This window comes from Meles meles, chromosome 7 (assembly GCF_922984935.1).
Source record: "Meles meles chromosome 7, mMelMel3.1 paternal haplotype, whole genome shotgun sequence".
Taxonomy (NCBI): Eukaryota; Metazoa; Chordata; class Mammalia; order Carnivora; family Mustelidae; genus Meles; species Meles meles.
The window spans coordinates 144863872-144885008 of record NC_060072.1 but is presented as its reverse complement, the minus strand read 5'-3'; the positions used below and the strand labels follow the sequence as shown (position 1 = coordinate 144885008).

Here is a 21137-nt window from a genome sequence, read left to right as displayed (position 1 = left end):
ATGGCAAAAAATACACACATATCAATAATTACTTTGAATGTAAATGGATTAAATGCTCCAATCAAAAGACATAAGGTGGATAAAAAAACAAGACCCATCTGTATGTTGCCTAGAAGAGACTCATTTCGGACCTAAAGACATGCAGACTGAAAGGGAAGGGATGGAGAAACAATTTATCATGCAAATGGAAGTAGCAGTACTTATACTGGAGAAAACCGACTTTAAGACAAAGGCTGTAACACGGGACAAAGAAGGCTACTACATAATCAAACAGTACAATCCAACAAGAAGATAAAATAATGGTAAATATTTATGCACCCAACATAACGGCATCCAAATACATAAAGCAGCTATAATAAAACAAAGGAAGTAATTGATAGTAATACAGTAATGTCAGGGACTTCAACCTCATTTTCACCAATGGATGCATCATCCAAACAGAAAACCAACAAGGAAACAGTCACTTTGAATGACTCATCGGACCACATGGATGTGACATATATTCAGAACATTCCATCCTAAAACAGCAGAATACACATTCTATTCAGTTGCGCATGGAACATCCTCCAGAACAGGTCAAACATTAGGCCATAGAGGCAAGTCTCAAAAAATTAAAAAAGAGCAGTCACACCATGCATCTTTTCTGACCACACCACTGTGAAACTAGAAATCAACCACAAGAAAAAACCTGAAAGGCAAACAAGTACATGTCACCAAACAATGAATGGGTCAACTAAGAAATCAAAGACAAAATGAAAAAAACTACATGGAGACAAATGAAAATGAAAACACAGCGGTCCAAATTTTTTGATATATAGGCAAAGCTGTTCTAAGGAAGTTTACAGTAATACCGGCTTATTTAACAAAGCAAGAAAAATCCCAAATTTACATGTAAAGGAACTATAAAGAGAACAAATGAAACCTGAAACTAGCAGAAAACTGAAATAAATGAAACTAGGGTATAATAAAGGTTAGACCAGAAAAAAACAAAATAGAAACTGAAAAGTTAATAGATGAGATAACAGATCAATGATATCAGGAGCTGGTTCTTTGAAAAGTTCAAAAAAAAAAAAAAAAAACCAAACAAAAAACAGATCAACATTTAGCCAGACTCATTAAAAAAAGAGGAAAGAGTATTTAGATAAAGTAAGAAATGAAAGGGAAGAAATAAAAACCAACACCACATTAAGTATAAAAGATAGTAAGAGAATAGTATGAAAAATTATATGCCAAAAATTGGACAACCCAGAAGAAATGGATGAATTCCTAGAAACATATAATCTTCAAAAATTGAATCAGGGAGCGCCTGGGTGGCTCAGTCAGTTAAGCATCTGACTTCAGCTCAGGTCATGATCCCAGGGTGCTGGGATTGAGCCCTGCATCTGGCTTTTTGCTTGGCAGGGAGCTTGGCAAGCTCTCTGCCTGCCAATCCCCCAGCTTGTGCTCTCCCTCTCTTTCTCTGTCAAATAAGTTAATGAAATCTTTTAAAAAAATTGAATTAGGAAGAGATAGGGAACTTGAATAGACCAATTACCAGCAAGGAAATTGAATCAGTTAAAACAACAACAACAACAACAACAAAAACTAAACTCCTAGCAAACTATGACAAAGGAGGCAAGAGTGTACTTCAGGGAAAAGTTAGTTTCTTCAGTAAGTGGTTCTTGGGAAACTGGACAGCTACATGCAGAAGAATGATACTAGACCACTTTCTTACACCGTACACAAGAGTAAAATCACAATGGACTAGAGACCTCAGTGTGAGCTCTGTAATCACAATCTCTAAAACATAGGCGATATTCTCTTTGACATTGGTCTTAGAAACATGTTTATGGATAGGTCTCCACAGGCAGGGAAAACAAAAGCAAAATTAAACAATTGGGCCTACTCCAAAATAAAAAAGCTTTTTCACAGTGAAGGAAACCATCCACAAAATGAAGAGGGGAGCCTGGTGGTGGGTATTGTGGAGGGCACGTATTGCATGGAGCACTGGGTGTGGTGCATAAACAATGAACTCTGGAACACTGAGAGGAAATTAAAAAAATAAATAAAAATTAAAAAAAAAAAAGAAAATTATTAACTTACAAAAAAAGGCAACCCCTTTGCACATGATGTCCTCTAAAGAGGACAGAAATCATATGATCATCTCAATGGATACAGAAAAAAAAATTGACAAAATTCAACATCTATTCTTGATAAAACCTCTCAACAAAGTGGTTCCGAGGGCAAATGATATCACATGTAAGGGGTTAACATCCAAGATATATAAAGAACTTATACAACTCAATACCCAAACCCGATATCTGATTAAAAAATGGGCAGAGAACCTGAATGGACATTTTTCCAAAAAGACACAAAGGTGGCCAACATACACACGAACAAATGCTCAACCTCACTCATCATCAGGGAAATGAAAATCAAAACCATAGTGAGATATCACCTTATGCTTACCAGAATGGCTATTGTCAAAAAGATGGGCACTATCAGGTTCTGGGAATGATGTGAAGTAAAAAGAACCCTCACGCCCTGTTGGTAGAAATGTAAACTGGAGTGGTCACCGTGGAAAACAAGCACGGAGCTTCCTCAGAAAGTTTTCAATAGAACGACCTTATGATCCAGCAGTCTCACTGCTGGGTATTTACCCAGAGACTACAAAAACACTCATCCAAAGGGATGCATGCACCGCTACGTTTATCGCAGCGTTATCCACGAAAGTCAAGATGTGGAAGTAGACCCAGTGTCCACTGACTGATGAATACATTAAGAAAGAGATCTTGCTATTTGCAATGACATGGATAGAGCTAGGGGGTATGATGCTAAGTCAACTCAGTCAGAGAAAGACAAACACCATATGCTTTCACTCATATATGGAATTTAAGACACAAACGAGCAAAGGAAAAAAACAGGAGAGACAGAGACAAACCAAGAAACAGACTCTTTTAACTATAGAGAACAAACTGATGGTCATCAGAGGAGAGGCGGTGGCAGGGGGTTGGTTAAATGGATGAGGGGGATTACGGAGTGCACTTGTCATGATGAGTCCTGAGTGACGTACGGACTTGTTGAATCACTATATTGTGCATCTGTAACTGATACAATACTGTGATGTTAACTAACTGGAATTAAAACAGAAACTTGAAAAAAGTGGCATTACATACACAGAATGGGATATTATTCAGATGGAAAAAAGCGTGAGATCTCGACACCCATGACAACATGGATGGGTCCGGAAAACGTAAAGCTAAGTGAAATAAGTCAGGAAAATACCGTATGATTTCACTTTGTGTGGGATCTAAAGAAAACAAACAAAAGCAGAAACAGACTCAAAAATACAGAGAATGAACTGTTGGTGACCAGAAGAGAGGGGAAGGATGGGCAAAATGGGTGAAGAGGAGTGGGAGGTACAGGCTTTCAGTTATAGAAAGAAAAAGTCACAAGGATGAGAGGTCAGCGTTGGGAAATAGAGTCCGTGGTCTTGTTAATGTTATATGGGGTGACAGATAAAACCCAGCATAATGCATAGACTTGTTGAATCAGTATGTTGTACATTGGAAACTAATGTAACATTGTGTGTCAACGGTACTTCAACTTAAAAAAAAGGAAAATAAAACCATTCTCACATTGTTAGATGCGTCTTTCCTTACCAAACTAATTTTGTAACTAACCCCCCTTATTCTCCCATAGTGTTATCAGAGATAGATCGGAGAAATTTTAGATACTTGAATTATTGATCTTTTTTTGTGCTAATATAGACAGGAATATTATTTTTCTCAGTGTTTTTTCTTCCCTGTAAGTATATGTTTAGTTATTACAGAGATGACACGTTGCCAAGACATTTACATGTATGAACACACAGGAGGCCGATAGCTGGACACAGAGACATAAGTAAGATTGCATATTTTTTCCCAGTTCCCAGCTGAATGGTCTTAGGCAAAGTTCATCTTTTTTAGCCTCAGTTTTATGAGAAGTAAAATGAGGTTTATAACAATATCCAATTCAATGAGATAATATATTTAGAGTCCTTAGGAAGCTACCTAGAACTGACCGACCTTCAGTGAAGGTAGTTTTTACCTATTTTTCTATTTTAAAATATTTGTTGGGGCAGAGAGGGCTGTTGCCTCTCTTAGGAAAAAAAAATATTCTCGGTAGCAGTATGCCTAACTGAAAGACCAAGTTTATAGCTTTCCTTGCAGCTATGAAAGAGTCAGAAAAATGTAAACAGCTTTTTTGTGGTCTTATGGAAAAGTGAATTAATAAAGGAGGAGTGTGCGTGGGGTTGTTCTATCCTCTCCCTCTTCCTCCACCTCCTGACTGGACCATGGTTGTGAGGGCTGCGCTCCAGCAACCATGTGGGACTAAGGAGTACCCCTGGGGATGGAAGCAAAGTGCTGTGGATGATGGAACAGGAAGCAGATGGTGCCTGGATCTCTGATGACACGATGCTCTGAACTGCACATGCCTCACTCCTTTTAGATGAAGACAAACACTTGTAGCTCATGGAAGTCAGGTCCCTGTTACCAGCAGCGAGTGGCAATTCCTTTTTTTTTTTTTTTTCTTCCTTTTTTCTTTTCGAAGGTTTATTTATTTTAGACTAGGAGGAGGGCAGAGGGGGAGAGAGTCTCAAGTTGACTTTGCTGGGCTTGAAGCCCAACACAGGGCTAGATCTCATGACCCTGAGATCAAGAACTGAGCTGAAGGGGGCCTGGGTAGCTCAGTGGGTTAAGCTTCTGGCTTCAGCTCAGGTCATGATCTCAGGGTCCTGAGATCAAGCCCCACATCGGGCTCTCTGCTCAGCAGGGAGCCTGCTTCCCCCCACCTCCCTCCACCTTCCTCTCTGCCTACTTGTGATCTCCCTCTCTCTCTCTGTCAAATAAAGAAATAAAATATTAAAAAAAAAGAACTGAGCTGAAAACAAGAATCAGATGCTTAAATGACTGCACCACTCACACGCTCCCCCCGCCATGGCAAATTCTGACACATTATTTCACATTTAGACAATCTTAATATTTGGAAATAGTTTCTAATGTATACAATTTTAAAATTGTTTTATCAAGAAAATTAATAGTGCATCAAACTGTTAATGATATATTAAGAAAGAAAGGGGAATATTTTTCCAAGTTAGGTAGGACTTTTTCTATTTACTAATTAGAATTAGTATTCAACTTTTTTTTAAATATTTTTTTTATTTATTTGACAGAGAGAAATCACAACTAGGCAGAGAGGCAGGCAGAGAGAGAGGAGGAAGCAGGCTCCCTGCGGAGCAGAGAGCCGGACGTGGGGCTCGATCCCAGGACCCTGGGATCATGACCTGAGCCGAAGGCAGAGGCTTTAACCCACTGAGCCACCCAGGGGCCCCTGATTCTAATAATTTTTAATTGACTTGTTAGTACAGTAAAAAGACTTATGACAATTCTTCTTATAGATAAAACTTGATTGTGGATTTTCCCATTTTTACATTTTTGTGGAATGTAACTAGTGGAAAATATGGACAGAATATATGGGATAAAATCCAGTAGTGTGAAGGTGGGTGGCATTCAGACTGCATTTGATACCAAGGGGGACCATACAATTTTAAGCCCTCTGGACTTTCATGTGAGACATGGAAAATATAAATATTTTTAAAATGGAAAAATATTAGTAAAAGTAAAGAATAAAAAGCCATTCCCTCCTGCTAAGACAACTTCTCATAATCCTGATTTCTACTAGACTGATACCAATAATTTATGTCACAACCTGAATGATGTACAAAGTTATCTTGATGTATCACAGAGAAAATTTTAAAAAAAATTTTTGAGCCTCCCTCAGATTCAGGTTTAGATTCAACCAGTATTGTTTTGCACATGTAGATCCCAAGCACTGTGATTTCACAAGTGGTACCTGGTTTATACCTCTACAACCCTTTTACACAGTCATTCTTACTCTACGCCATGCAGGGGAGGAAGGGAGCCTCAGAGCCCAGATGATAAATGGCGGGGTTGGGACTAAACTGCTTGAGAGCCAAGCCCACAGCTATTTCCACTCTCCACGGCTTCCTAAATGGCCTTTTGCCATATTTGTACACTTTACATGTCACAGTCCCCTCCTACCGAGCTTTAAAAGCCTTCCAAGATTGACACTAGTAGCCCTGACAGATGACAAATGGATAGGGTCCGTTCAAGATGGTGGCGCAGGAAGGCCTGAACTCACCTTCCTGCGACATAATGAATCTATATCTACATATAAAGCAATCCCTCCAGAAAAAGAACTGAGGGCTAATTGCACAGGTTTGCTAAACAAACAAAAGAGAGGCCACACAGAGACGGGCAGGAGGGATAGAGATGCGGTAATGATGGGAACTCTACTCCTGATACCGTGACCTACAGTATATAGGGATATCACCAAGAGGCTGGTGCATACTGACTTGTCTGTCTGTGGAACAGCAAAAATATCTGGTTTAAAGGCAACTAGATTGAGGGGCACCTGGGTGGCTCAGTGGGTTAAAGCCTCTGCCTTCGGCTCAGGTCATGATCCCAGGGTCCTGGGATCGAGCCCCACATCGGGCTCTCTGCTCAGCAGGGAGCCTGCTTCCCTTTCTCTCTCTCTGCCTGCCTCTCTGCCTACTTGTGATCTCTCTCTCTGTGTGTCAAATAAATAAATAAAATCTTTAAAGGCAATTAGATTGTAAGTGAAAGAAATCCATTTACAAACCCTAGAGTGTCTGCCAAGGGGAGGGAAACTGCTGGAACTTTATCTAGGGCTGGAGATGCCAGCAAGTGCCATTGTTCATGTTCACTCTCTACCTTGATGGTATAGACAGGAGAAGGGTCCACGTGCTCCAGCCAGCCTATTAGGGCTACCCCAATGAGACCTAGGGCTACCCCAATGAGACCTAGGCCCCTTGCCCACACCAGCTCCAACAGTCCCCCAAGATGGTTCAATACCTTGTGCCCCCAGGTACCCCTGCCCACACCTGCCCCAGATCAAGCCATCTCACCAAGGCAGCCCCAGCAAAGTATGCCCAGGGCCCTCAGCCTTTGCTTCCTGAAGCTCTAGCCATCACTCCAGGGTGACTGCATTCACACTGGGCTCCCCCAGCTTGTACCTGCTACAACGCTGCTATTGTGCAAGGTAGCCTGGGTGTGGTATATCTCAAGACCACTCCCCAGCCTGCCCCCAATCCACATGTTTAATCAAGATGGCTATGGTAAAGCTCATTCCGGTGCACCCAGCCCACTACTTCAGCTCCAGGGGTCCTGCCAAGGCAGCCCAAGGGAAGCATGCCTTGGGATAGTCTTGGCCATACCAGCTTTAGACCCAGCCATCCCTCAAATGACCCAAACATTGCATGCCCTGGGACCCCCCAAGATTGCACCTGTCCCAGCTTTAGCTGGCCTGCCAAAGCTGCCTGACACATTCAGTATACAAGGTGATGCTGATTTTTTCAGCAGAAACTTTGCAGGCTAGAAGTGAGTGTCAGGATACAGTTAAAGGGCTAAAAAGGAAAAAACTTTCCACTAAGAATACTCTGCGCAACAAGATTATCATTCAGACTGAAAGAGAGATAAATAAGTTCTCAGACAAGAAAAACGAAAGGAATTTATCACTATACTGGACTTCCAAGAAATGTTAAAGGATTGTCTCTAGTGGAAGAGAAGAGGTCATAACTAGAAATGCTGAGCTCACCTCCACCCTCCACCCAACACGAACACGCAGAGACCAACAACTCGAGTGATGCAACTCACTCAGAAAGACCTGAAGTCTAACAGTACAGGTCTTCCCCAGCGAAAGACATAAAGACGAAGCCACACTGAGAAGGGGAGAAGAGGCAGAGGTGAGGTCAGGAACTAAACTCTCAGTGTGGCAAACCACAAGTGGGAGGGATATCACAAGTGCTGAGGTTCTCTCTGAGGAATGAAGGGATTAAGCCCCACATTGGGCACACACCAGCCCTGGGTGGTGTACCTAGAAGCCCTGTACCTAGTCCTGTACCTAGAAGACAAACCCACATAATGTCTGGCTTTGAAAATCTGCAGGGCTTAACTCCAGGAGCTTTGAAAATCAGTGGGGCTTAACTCTGGGAGAGATGGAGGGCTACAGGAAACTGAGAGCCCACCCTCAAAGGGCCAGTGTGCTACAGTACTTGGTTTGAGATATAGTACAGAGGCAGAATTTAAAAACCTCCTTATAGGTGAAGGAGATGTATTGACTAATTTTAGGACATGTGCTGGAGGGTGCGGGATCTGTGGGAACTTTCTCCAGAAGGAGAAGTCCTGGCAGGCACCATTTTTCTTGGCCTTCCTCAGCCTAGCTAACCAGACACTTGTAGGAGCCAGTTCTGACACTTAGCACCTACCTTGCTAGTTCTGTTCACCCTAGCAGACAACCCTCCAAAGAAGCTCCTCCACCCAGCCACACTTGGTGGGCAGGCTTGATCAGCACTGACATAGCCCCCAAAGTGACTATATCTACCACACTGGCAGACAGCCCTGGCAGAGACTGGTGACTCTACGAGGTGACTGCTCAGCACAGGGGGAGCCCTGCCCACCAGTACACCCTTAGCAGTTGCAGTAGGCCAGGTATGATAAGGCTAGCCACATCCATAAGCACACCTGCAGTAGCTCTAGCTGGGCTTCTCAGCCTGCCATGGCAGGAGGCAGCTCTACCTACCAGTGTTCCTGCATTAGTCATAGCCTGTCACTGCTGATACCTGGGATGAGCACCAACCCCATCAACCAGGGTGCCAGCAGCAGTTTTGGACCAGTCACAAAAGGAGGGTGTATTCAGTCCACAGAGGGGACACCCTGTTCTCCCTGATTCTAGAAAACAATGAAGAATTTTGCTACCAGGCTTCACAGGATACCTATATCATAAGACCACCACTTTTAAGATCAGAAGACATGCTTGACTTACCTAATACATAGGAACAAACCTACAGAGTCAGACAAAATGAGAAGACAGAAGAATATGTTGCAAGTGAAAGAACAAAGCAAAAGCTCAGAAAAAGAACTGAATGAAACAGAGATAAATGTTTCAGATAAAGAGGTCAAAAAACATCACAGAGATGCTCACTGGACTAGAGAAGAGGGGATGAACTCAGAACTTCAGCAGAATTAGAAAATATATAAAAAAAGAACCAATCAGAGTTTAAGAATAACTGGAATGAAAAATATATTGGAAGGAATCAACACTAATTAGATAATATAGAGGAACAAATCAACAATCTGGAATATAGGGTAGTGGAAAACACCTCAGCTGAAGAGCAAAAAGAAAAAAAAAACTTTAAAAAATGAGTTTAGGTGGGAAAACATAAAGTGTACTAATGATCATATTATAAGGGTTCCAGAGGAAGATGAGAGAAAGAGGCAGAAAATGTATCTGAAGAAATAATAGCGAAAAAGTGCCATAATCTGGGAAAGGAAACAGATGTCCAGGAAACACAAAAAAACCCCAAAAGATTAACCTAAGAATCATCACACCAAGACACTTGATAATTAAAAATTTCAAAGATTTAATATAAAGGAGCTTAAAAGAAACTAGAGAAAAACAAACAGTTACATACAAGAGAAACCCCATAAGGCTGTCAGCTGATTTTCAATAGAAACTTTGCAGACCAGAAGAAAGTAGCATGATGTATTGAAAGTTCTCAAGGTAAAAAAACCTACCATCAAGAATACTTAAATATTTTATCTGGTTTTATCTATTTCCTTTTTATTTAACAAATCCCTTCCTCATTTAACAAATAAATGATTTATTATTATTAAAAAAAAAGGAATACTCTACTTACAAATTCAGAATTGAAGAAGAGAGTTTTTCAGACAGACAAAATTTAAAGGAGTTCACCACCACTAAACCAGCCTTACGGGAAATGTTAAAGGCTGTGAATTAAGCAGAAAGCTAAAGGCCAAAACTAGAAGTAAGAAATTTATGAAAGGAAAATTTCAATGGTAAAAGCCAAATGTAGTATGAACGTTAAAAAGTAAAATTATATCTATGAAATTAGATAAGAAATTCACAAAATGAAAAATGTAAAACATGATATCATATACATAAAATATGGTGGGGGAAGCAAAAATGTAGTGCTTTTAAACATGTTTGAAGTTAAGCGATCAGCTTAATATAGACTACTATACTATGTTATAACACAGAATGTTATATAGAAGCCTCATGATATACCCAAATGATAAACCTATAATAGATACACAAAAAGTGAAATCCCAGTATAATACTAAAGAAAAGTCAACAAATAAAAAGCTTAGAGTAAGAGAAGAAAGAGAACCACAAAAAAAAAAAAAAAAAGAGAGAGAGAGAAAACAATAAGGAAAATGGTGATAAGTATACATATCAACAAACACTTTAAATGGACTGAATGCAGCAATCAAAAGACATGGTGACTGAATGAATTAAAACAAAACCAAAAAACCCCCAAGACCATCTGTTAGCTGCCTACAAGAACATTATTTCCACCTAAAGAAAGACATATACAGACAGAAAGTGAAGTTATGGGAAAAAAAAATTCTAAGCAAATGTAAACGAAGAGAAAGCTTGAGTAGCATTATTTATATCAGATAAAATAGACTTTAAATCAAATACTAACTAGAGACAAAGAAGGACATTACATAATGATAAAAGCATTCAATCCGCAAGAGGATATAACAATTTTAAGTATTTATACACCCAACACAGGAATACTAAAATACATAAATATTAACAGAGATAAAGGGACAAACTGAAAGAAACTGAATAATAATAAGGGACTTTAATACCCACTTACGTAAATGGATAAATCATCCAGACAATATCAACAAGAAAACAATGGGTTTGAACAACACACTTGAAGAGACTGACTTAATCGATATAAATAGAAAGTCCATCCAAAAGGGCAGAATGCACAGTCTTTTCAAGTGCACATGGAACATTTTCTAGGATAAATGACAAGTCTTTTTATTTATTTATTTATTGATAAACAAGTCTCAATAAACTTTGAATACTGAAATTATATCAAACATCTCTTCTGACCACAACAACAGTATAAAACTAAAAATCAATTAAAAGCAAAAAACTGTAAAAAACACAAACACATGGAAACTAGCCATCATGGTACTAAACAACCCATGTGGAGATAAATAAATCAGAGAGGGAATTAATAAATACATGGAGACAAATGAAAATGGAAACACAATGGTTCAAAATCTCTGGAACACAGAGAAAGCTATAGTAAGAGGGAAGGTTATAGTGATACAGACATACCTCAAGAAACAGCAAAAACAATCAAATAAACAATATAATTTTACACATAAAGAAGTAAGAAAATAAGAAACCAACAAAGCCAAAAGTTAGTAGAAGGATGGAAATAAAGATCAGATAGGCAATAAATGAAATAATGAAATAGAGACTAAAAACACGATAGAAAAGATTAATGAAACTAAGTGATGATTCTTTGAAAAAAATAAACAAAATTGATAAACCTTTAGCCAATCACCAAGAAAAAAAGAGAAAGAACTCAGATAAAATCAGAAATGAAAGAGAAGTATAATTAACACCACAGAAATTGATAGTATTATAAGATTACTACACAAAACTATATGCCAACAAATTGGATGACCTAAAAGAAATGGATGAAATTCCTAGAAATACACAGTTCTATAAAGCTGAATCATGAAGATATACAACATCTGAACAGACAAATTACTAGTAATGAAACTGTATCAGTAATTAAAAAAAAAAAACAAACTTGCAACAAACAAAAGTCCAGGACCAGACAGATGGCTTCACTGGTGAGTTCTGTCAAATATTTAAAGAATTAATACCTATCCTTCTAAAAATATTCCAAAAAACAGAAGAGGGAGGAATGCTTCCAAATTTATTCTTCAAGGCCAGCATTACTCTTACACAAAGAACTTCTCAAACTCAACACACACAAAACAGATAATCATATCAAAAAATGGGCAGAAGATATGAACAGACACTTCTCCAACGAAGACATACAAATGGCTATCAGACACATGAAAAAATGTTCATCATCACTAGCCATCAGGGAGATTCAAATTAAAACAACATTGAGATACCACCTGACACCAGTTAGAATGGCCAAAATTAGCAAGACAGGAAACAACGTGTGCTGGAGAGGATGTGGAGAAAGGGGAACCCTCTTACACTGTTGGTGGGAATGCAAGTTAGTGCAGCCACTTTGGAGAACAGTGTGGAGATTCCTGAAGAAATTAAGAATAGAGCTTCCCTATGACCCTGCAATTGCACTGCTGGGTATTTACCCCAAAGATACAGATGTAGTGAAAAGAAGGGCCATTTGTACCCCAATGTTTATTGCAGCAATGGCTATGGTCGCCAAACTGTGGAAAGAACCAAGATGCCCTTCAACGGATGAATGGATAAGGAAGATGTGGTCCATATACACGATGGAGTATTATGCCTCCATCAGAAAGGACGAATACCCAACTTTTGTAGCAACATGGACGGGACTGGAAGAAATTATGCTGAGTGAAATAAGTCAAGCAGAGAGAGTCAAGTATCATATGGTCTCACTTATTTGTGGAGCATAACAAATAACATGGAGGACATGGGGAGATGGAGAGGAGAGGGAGTTGAGGGAAACTGGAAGGGGAGATGAACCATGAGAGACTATGGACTCTGAAAAACAACCAGAGGGTTATGAAGGGGCGGCGGGGGGGTGGGGTGGGGTGGGAGGTTGAGGAACCAGGTGGTAGGTAATAGGGAGGGCACGTACTGCATGGAGCACTGGGTGTGATGCCAAAACAATGAACACTGTTATGCTGTAAATAAGCAAATAAAAATAAATAAATAAATTTAAAAAAAAAAAACCAGACAAAGAAACTGCAAAAGGAAATTGTAGACAAATATAGGTCAATATCTCTGATGAAACAGATGCATAAATCTCCAATAAAATATTAGCAGATCAAATTTAACAATATATAAAAGGGTTATTCAGCAAGATCAAGTGGGATCTATTCCAGAGGTTCAAGACAGTTTGACACTAGCAAATCAATCAATGTGATACATCAGGATAATAAAATCAAGGATAAAAGTCATATGATCATCTCAATAGGTGCAGAAAAAGAATTTGACAAAATTTAACATCTGTTTATGATAAAAACACAACAAAAAGGACTTAGGGGGAACATACCTCAACATAATAAAAACCATTTGTGACAGATATACAGTTAACATCACCATTCAGTGGTGATCAGATTAAAGCAAGACCAGGCATTTTTCCATTTTTATTCAACACAGTGGAAATCCTAGCAATAGCAAACAGATAAAAAAAAAAAAAGCCGTCCAAATTTGTAAGGAAGAAATAAAACTGTATTTGAAGATATATGATACTATATATATAAAACTGTGATTACTCCACTAAAAAACTATAGGATAAATGAATTCAGTGGAGTTACCAAATACAAAATTGATATACAGAAATCAGTTGTATTTTTATACACTAACAATAAATTAACATAAAAAGATAAGAAACCAATCTCATTTACAATCGCATCAAAAAACTTAAAATATTTAGGAATAAATTTAACCAAAGGGGAGAAAAATCTGTATTCTGAAAACCTATAAGACACTGATGAAAGAAACTGAAGATGACATAAATGAAGGGACAGATATTCCATGTTCATGAATTGGAAGAATTAATATTGACTGAATATCTGTACTACCCAAATCAATATACTATGTAATCCTTAGTAATCCCTATGAAAATATAAATAGCTTTCACAGAACTACAACAAATAATTCTAAATTTATATGGCACCACAACAGACCTCAAATAGCCAATGCAATCTTGAGAAAGAGAAATAAAGCTAGGAGTAACACAATCCTACATTTCAAACTATACTACAAAGTTAAAGTAATCAAAACATTATGGTGCAGTGCAAAACTGGACACATATATCAGTGGAACAGAATAGAGAGACTAGAAATAAACTCATGCGTATATTGTCAATTATCTGTGACAAGGATGGCATGAATATACAAAGGATAAAATACACTGTCTTCAATAAATGGTATTTGGAAAACTGGATGATTATGTGCCAGGAAAAAAGAGAAGAAAAAAAGAAAGTAGACCACTTTATTATACCATACACACATAAAAATTGTAAGTAGATTAAAATCTTACTATAAAACCCAAAGCCAAAGAAGTCCTACAGAATAAACATAAGCAGTAAAATCTTAGAGAGCAGCCTTAGCTGTATTTTTCTGGATCTGTTTCCTTAGGCAAAGAAAACATAAGCAACAGTAAATATTTGGACCCCATCATATTTTAAAATTTTTGCACAGTGAAAGAAATCATCAACAAGACAAAAAGTCAACCTACTTTTGGAAGTAGGAATGGAAGAAGTTATTTCAAATGATTATCCACTAAGAGCTTATTATCCAAAATAGAGAAAGAACTCAACACCAAAACAACAACAACAACAGCAACAGAACAATCTGGTTAAAAAATGGGCAGAGCACTTGAACAAACATTTTTCCAAGGAAGACATACAGATGGCCAACAGACACATGAGAATATGCTCAGCACTGCTAACTCTCAGGGAAATGCAAATCAAAACCACAATGAGAGACCACCGCACACCTGTTAGAATTGCTAGTGTTAAAGAGACATGAAATAACAACGGAAACTAATGTCATCTTGTGTGTCAGCAATGCCCAGATTTAAAGCGAGAACAAGCATTGTCAAGGGTGGAGAGAAAAGGGAACCCTCATGCACTGTTGGTGGGAACATAAATTGGTGCAGTCATTAAAAATCAAGGATATAAAAATTAAAATTAGAAGTGCCATATGATCTAGGAATTCTACTTCTGGGTATTTACCTGAAGAAAAAGAAAACACTAATTCAAAGTGATATGGGTCCCCATGTTCAATGCAGTATTATTTATAATAGCAAGGATGTGGAAGCCACCTATGTGTCTGTCAATAGATAAATGCCAAAGAAGCAGGATGTGTGTGTGTGTGTGTGTGTGTGTGTGTGTGTGTGTGTGTGTGTGTCTGTAAAATTGAATATCAGCCAAATAAAGAATTAGATCTTGCCATTTGCAACAACACGGATGGACCTAGAAGGTGTTAGGTTAAGTGAAAGAAGACAGAGAAAGACAAATACCATATGATTTCACTTATATGTGGAATACTAAAAAGAAAACAAATGTATAAACTAAAAGCAACAGAAAAGGACTCATAAACACAGAGAACAAATTGGTACTTGCCTCAGGTGAGGAGCTGTACAGATGGGCAAAATAAGTCAAAGAGATTAAGAAGTACAAATTTTCAGTTATAAAATAAGTCACAGGGATGAAAAGTTCAGTATAGGGAATACAGTTAATATTATAATACTTTTGTGTAGTGACAGATGCTAACCACACTTATCATTGTAAACATTTCATAACGGGTATAGTTGCCAAATCACTATGTTGTACACTTGAATCTAATATAATACTGTATGTCAAATACACTTCAATTGAAAATTTTTAAAAATTAAAAAAAGAAAATAAATTAAAGAATAAATCTCCCTGGCAAAGGTAATTTTATAGTAAAGGCAGTGGATAGCCATTTAAAAAGCTAGTATGAAAGTTGATCAGGCAAAATAGTAAAATCAATTATAACTACAATAAGTAGTTAAGGGATACACAAAATAAAGATATAAAATATGACATCAAAAACACAAGATGGAGCATGTATTTTCAGAATGTGTATAAATTTAAGCAACTATCAACTTTTAAGTACATGGACACACACAAATATATAAATATAAATATATGTAAATATAAATCTATATGTATATATGTTGATAGTGTATACACACACATATTATGGTACTAAGAAACCAAAAACCTACAATAGATATGCACAAAGTAAAGAGAAAGGAACCCATATATAATGCTAAAGAAAACCATCAAACCACAAGGGAAGATACCAAAAGAAGAGAGAAAAAAGAACTGCAAAAGCAACCAGAAAACCAGTCAACAAGATAGAAGTACCTACCTATCAATAATTAATTTAAATGTAAATGGAATAAATGCTCCAATCAATAGACATAGGATAGCTGAATGGATAGAAAAATAAGACCCACTGATGTGCTGCCTACAAGAAACTCACTTCAGATCTAAAGACATGCAGACTGAAAGTGAAGGGAGGGAGCAATACTTCTATCAGACAAAACAGACATTAAATGAAGATTGTTAGAAAGCACACACATACACAAAGAAAGCATTAAATAATAACCAAGGGATCAGTCCGAGAAGAAGATATAACATTCATAAATATTTGTGCATCCAACATAGAAGCACCTACATGTAATAAGGAAATATTAACAAACAGAAGGGAGAAATTGATAGCAATACAATTGAAACAATACAGTAAGAGTAGGGGACTTTAATACACCACCTATCTCAATGGAGACATCATCCAGACCAGAAAAGCAGTAAGAAAACACTGACATTAAATGACACATTAGACCTGATTGACTTAATTGATAGTTCAGAAAATTTAATCCCAAACAACAGAATACACATTCCCTTCAAGTGCACTTGGAAAATTCTATAGGCTAAATCACATGACAGGCCACAAAAGAAGTCTCAACAAATTCAAGAGCAATGAAACTATATCAAGTATCTTTTCCACTACAACAGTATGGAACTAGAAAGCAATTATAGAAGAAAAGTGGAAGACACACAAAACATGGAGACTAAACAACATGCTACTAAACAACCAATGGGGCAACAAAGAAATAAAAGAGGAAATTTAAAAATACCTAGAAACAAATGAAAACAGAGACTTAACTTTCCAAAATTTATGTGATTTTTCCCAAAGAAGTTCTAAAAGTTTATAGCAATACAGGTCGACCTTAAGAAATAAGAAAAATTCTGATATAAACAATTTAACTTCACAAATAAAGGAACTAGAAAAAAGCAAAATTGAAAGTTAGTAGAAGGGCGTAAATGACAAAGATCATAATGGAAATAAGTGGAAGACAGGCTTAAAAAAAAAAAAAACTATAGGAAAGATTAAAGATACTGGGGCACCTGGGTGGCTCAGTGGGTTAAGCATCTGCCTTCGGCTCAGGTCATGATCCCAGGATCCTGGGACCAAGCCTTGTATCAGGCTCCCAGGGGGCCTGCTTTTCCCTCTCCCTCTCCTACTCTCCTCTCTTATGCTCTGTCTCTCAATCAACGAATTAATCCATCAATCCTTTAAAAAAAATTAAAGAAATCAAAATATGGTCTTTGAAAAGATAAAACTGATAAATCTCTGGCAAGATTCATTAGGAAAAAAAGAGAGGGGCCAAAATAAAGTCAGAAATGAGAGAAGTTACGAACTGACCACAAAAACACAAAGGATCATAGGAACATACTATGAGGAATTATACACCAACAAATTAAAAAACCTAGAGGAGTTAGATAAATTCCTAGAAACATACAACATTCTGAGGCCAATTCATGAAGATACAGAAAATCTAAATAGACCAATTTTAATGATGAACCAGTAATTTAAAAACTCTTCTAAAATAACTAGAATAGGATCAGATGGCTTCACTGGTGAATTCTACCAAACATTAAAGAAGAGCTAGTACCTATCCTTCTCAAATCATTCAAAGAAGAAATGAAAAGGAAGGAATACTTCATTTTACAGGTCAGCCCTACCCTGAAACCAAACAAAGTCACCACACACAAAAAAGAAAATTACAGACCAATATCCCTGATGAATATAGTTTAAAATCTTCAACAAGATTTTGGCAAACTGAATTCAATAAAACGTTAAAAAGATCATTCACCACTCTCAACTGGGATTTATTACAGGGAGGCAACAATAGTTCAGCATTTGTAAATCAATGTGATACACCACATTAGCAGAACAAAGGATAAGAATCATGATATCTTAATAGATACAGAAAAAGTATTTGACAAAACTCAACACCCATTTAGGATAAAAATGATCAACAGACTGGGTATAAAAGTAATGTACCTCAACATAATAGAGACCATATCTGACCAACCCACAGCCACTATCATACTCAATAGTAAAAAGCTCTAAGCTTTTCCTCTAAAATCAGGAAGAAGACAAGGATGCCCATTTTCACTTCTTTTAGTCATCATAGTATTGGAACTCTTGGCCAGAGCAATAAGGAAAGAAAAAAAAAATTAAAAGGCATCCTTACAAGATACAAAATTAACATACAGAAAGTGGTTGCATTGGTTACCATACACTAAAAATGAACTATCAGAAAGAGAAATTAAGAAAGCAATCCCACTTACAAGGCATCAAAAAGAATAAAAGTACCTACGAATAAATTTTATCAAGAAGGTGAAAAACCTGTACTCTGGAGACCGTAAGACACTGGTGAAAGAAACTGAAGACAACAGAAATTGAAGATATACCATGTTCATGGATTGGAAGAATTAATATTATTAAAATGTCTGTACTACCTAAAGGTATCTAAAGAATCAACACAATCCCAATCAAAATACCCGTGGTATTTTTCACAGAACTAGGACAAAGAATTCTGAAATTTGTATGAAACCATCTGTGACGACATGGATGAAACTAGAGGGTATTATGTTAAGTGAAATAAGTCAGATGCACAAAGACACTGTGTGATCTCACTTATATGTAGAATCTAATAAAACAAACAAACTAGAAACTGACATACAGATACAGGAAATAAACTGTGAGTCGCCTGAGTGAGGAGGGGTTCAAAGGGTGATTGAAATAGGTGATGGGTATTAAGAAATATAAAGCTTCAGTTGTAAGATAAGTCAGTCACAGGATAAAATGTTTAGCATAGAAAATATAGTTAATATTGTAGTAACTCTTCATGGTGGTGGATGGTAACTACATGTTTCAGGAGGACCATTTTGTATTGTATAAAAACACTGCATCACTATGATGTACACTTAGAACTAATAGAATATTGTATGTCAATTACACTTCAACAAAAATAATAATAAGTAACAGGCAAATAACTATTCTTCAGAATCTCCTGAGTAACCTGGCTTTCCAACAGCTGGGTTCTTTGGAGGTAGAAAGCCAATGAATAACTTTTCCTACAAACAACAATACCCCAGAAAAATGAATAGTTCATTTATGTTATCTAGTATCTTTCACTAGTGTGCAAAGGTAGCTGTCATTCCCTCAGAAAGGCAACTTCCAAAATTTTCCCACAGCAAATCATCATTCATTTCAATTGTTGCTTTTTACACTCACCTGTGGTATTTAGTTGGTTATTCTGTTTGACATGTAAGATCTGACTAAGTCAGTACATCTCAAAAAACAGGCAATTAGGACATTTTTTTTTAAGGAATAAAGAGATCAGGAAGAGAACCATCCCATAATAAGAGAACCTTTTGACAGAATTCACCCTTTTACCTCACTGCTCAGGCTCACTGTAAGCCTGCGTCTCTGCTGGCCACAGAATAAATAGTGCACACGCATTTTGATCTACTGTCCAACTGTTGTCTCTTCAAATACATATACAGTAGATGAACAAACAAGTATCACGTCTTTGGCCCTCACCAAGCTCTGCTTCATCAAGCAAGTCACAGGCTTAGAATCCTTGTTATATAAATAAAATAAAATTCTAAAATGCAATCAAATAGACAAACCCAGCCAACTTTCCCAAGCCAACTACGTTAAAAATTAGAAATAGTATATCAGCGGTGTTTGGAGAAGAAACTCATTTGGACGAATGGAAGGTGAACTGAAAGCTAAAGAAAAATATGGAGTCAATTCCCCATGTCTCCTAATGAGGAAGCCACAGGGGCACCCTGCTTAGATCTCCACGTTTGCTGGGTGAGAGGTAGATGAAGGGTTGTCCAAGCCTTACCTTGGTCTGGAATGTACAGAACATGTGCGTTAAGAACGGATGCTCCCAGGCCAAGGAGAGAACTCTCTTCTCTACCATTGTGCACTCAACATCATCGTCCATCAAAACCACGTCTTTCTTTAAGGCTTTTATTGCGAAAAACTGATTGGTTTTCTTGAACTCTGCTAGGAAGACCTAGAAGGAAAGGTAAGAAGTAACTTTATTTTAGAATTTGATCTCATACTCATTAAAAAAGGACAAAGTCCTAAGAGAGAGCTGTGTTGGCTGAGAAGAGAATTTCTTCTCCAATCCTCCTCTACCCCCTTTACAGATACAAAACAGAGCGTTTCACTGATTTTAGAATATTACCTAGTAGTTTCACACTTGCTTTGTATCCTTCAAAGGGTTCCACAAAAGTAATGTACAATTGCATGAGTTATTGTCAGTCCTGGAAAAATTCTGTTTAAAAAAAGTATGATCTGTCTGCCCAGGGACCTGAGTAAATTCATAATAGAAATTCCCACAAACCAATTCCCAGAAACTGAAGGAAGCAAGAGCAAGTAGCAGAGAGGAGGATTTGATTACACTTGAAACATCAGTGCCCATGAGCATAAAACTTAGCTCTAAATTTCACCCAGGTTTTCAAGGTGAAAAAAAGAATACAGGGGAATAGAATTTTTCTTATAGACTTAAAGAGTGTGCACCATTTCCTCTGAGGGCCCAGGCACTAATGCCATTTTTAGGTCCTCCTGTGAGTCACATACTCTACTTCTTACCTAATTCTTAGCTCAGGACTCTCCACAAGACAGACAGTAACCAAAAAACAAAACAAAACTGGGTTTAAAGAGTAACTTCACTTGGTCAAATTCATGGAGCAACTCAGTGGAAAAAACACAATTCCAAATTTACTTTTTTTTTACTTGATTTCATGAATCTTATATGAAAAGACACCAGATGGCATATAATGGAGAGTTTCTACAACTTTTGCTTTTGCAAATGATGCAGCAACAGATGACTGACAGTTGTGAGGACATGGCATTTGGAAACAGAAAACTCCAGCTTGGGTCTCTTTTCATAGACATTTACTAGCTGTGGGAATGTGGGCAAACCAATTAACCTCTCCGGGCGTCGGTCTCCTACGTGTGTAAAAGAGATAATTGTCATGCCATTCTCCAACTTGCAGGACCATTGTGAAAATCAAATGACTACCACATGGGAAAGTGATTTGGAAACTATAAAATGCTCTTGGAATGACAGTTATTAAGAATACTTGTCATTTGTTTCTTGACTTTTAGGGAATGTCAGAGTCAATGACACCAAACCAGTACTGA

The 21137-nt window shown here is 37.4% G+C and overlaps 1 protein-coding gene across 2 annotated transcripts in view; it reads right to left on the bottom strand.

Moving 5' to 3' along the window:
- The window catches only part of PRKCQ (protein kinase C theta), a 173515-nt gene that overhangs the window by 62441 nt on the left and 89937 nt on the right, over positions 1–21137 (bottom strand). For both annotated transcript variants that reach the window (XM_046013258.1, XM_046013259.1), the window contains one exon: positions 19828–20001. In XM_046013258.1, coding sequence (XP_045869214.1) covers positions 19828–20001 — 174 coding nt within the window. The remainder of the gene's footprint in view (positions 1–19827; positions 20002–21137) is intronic.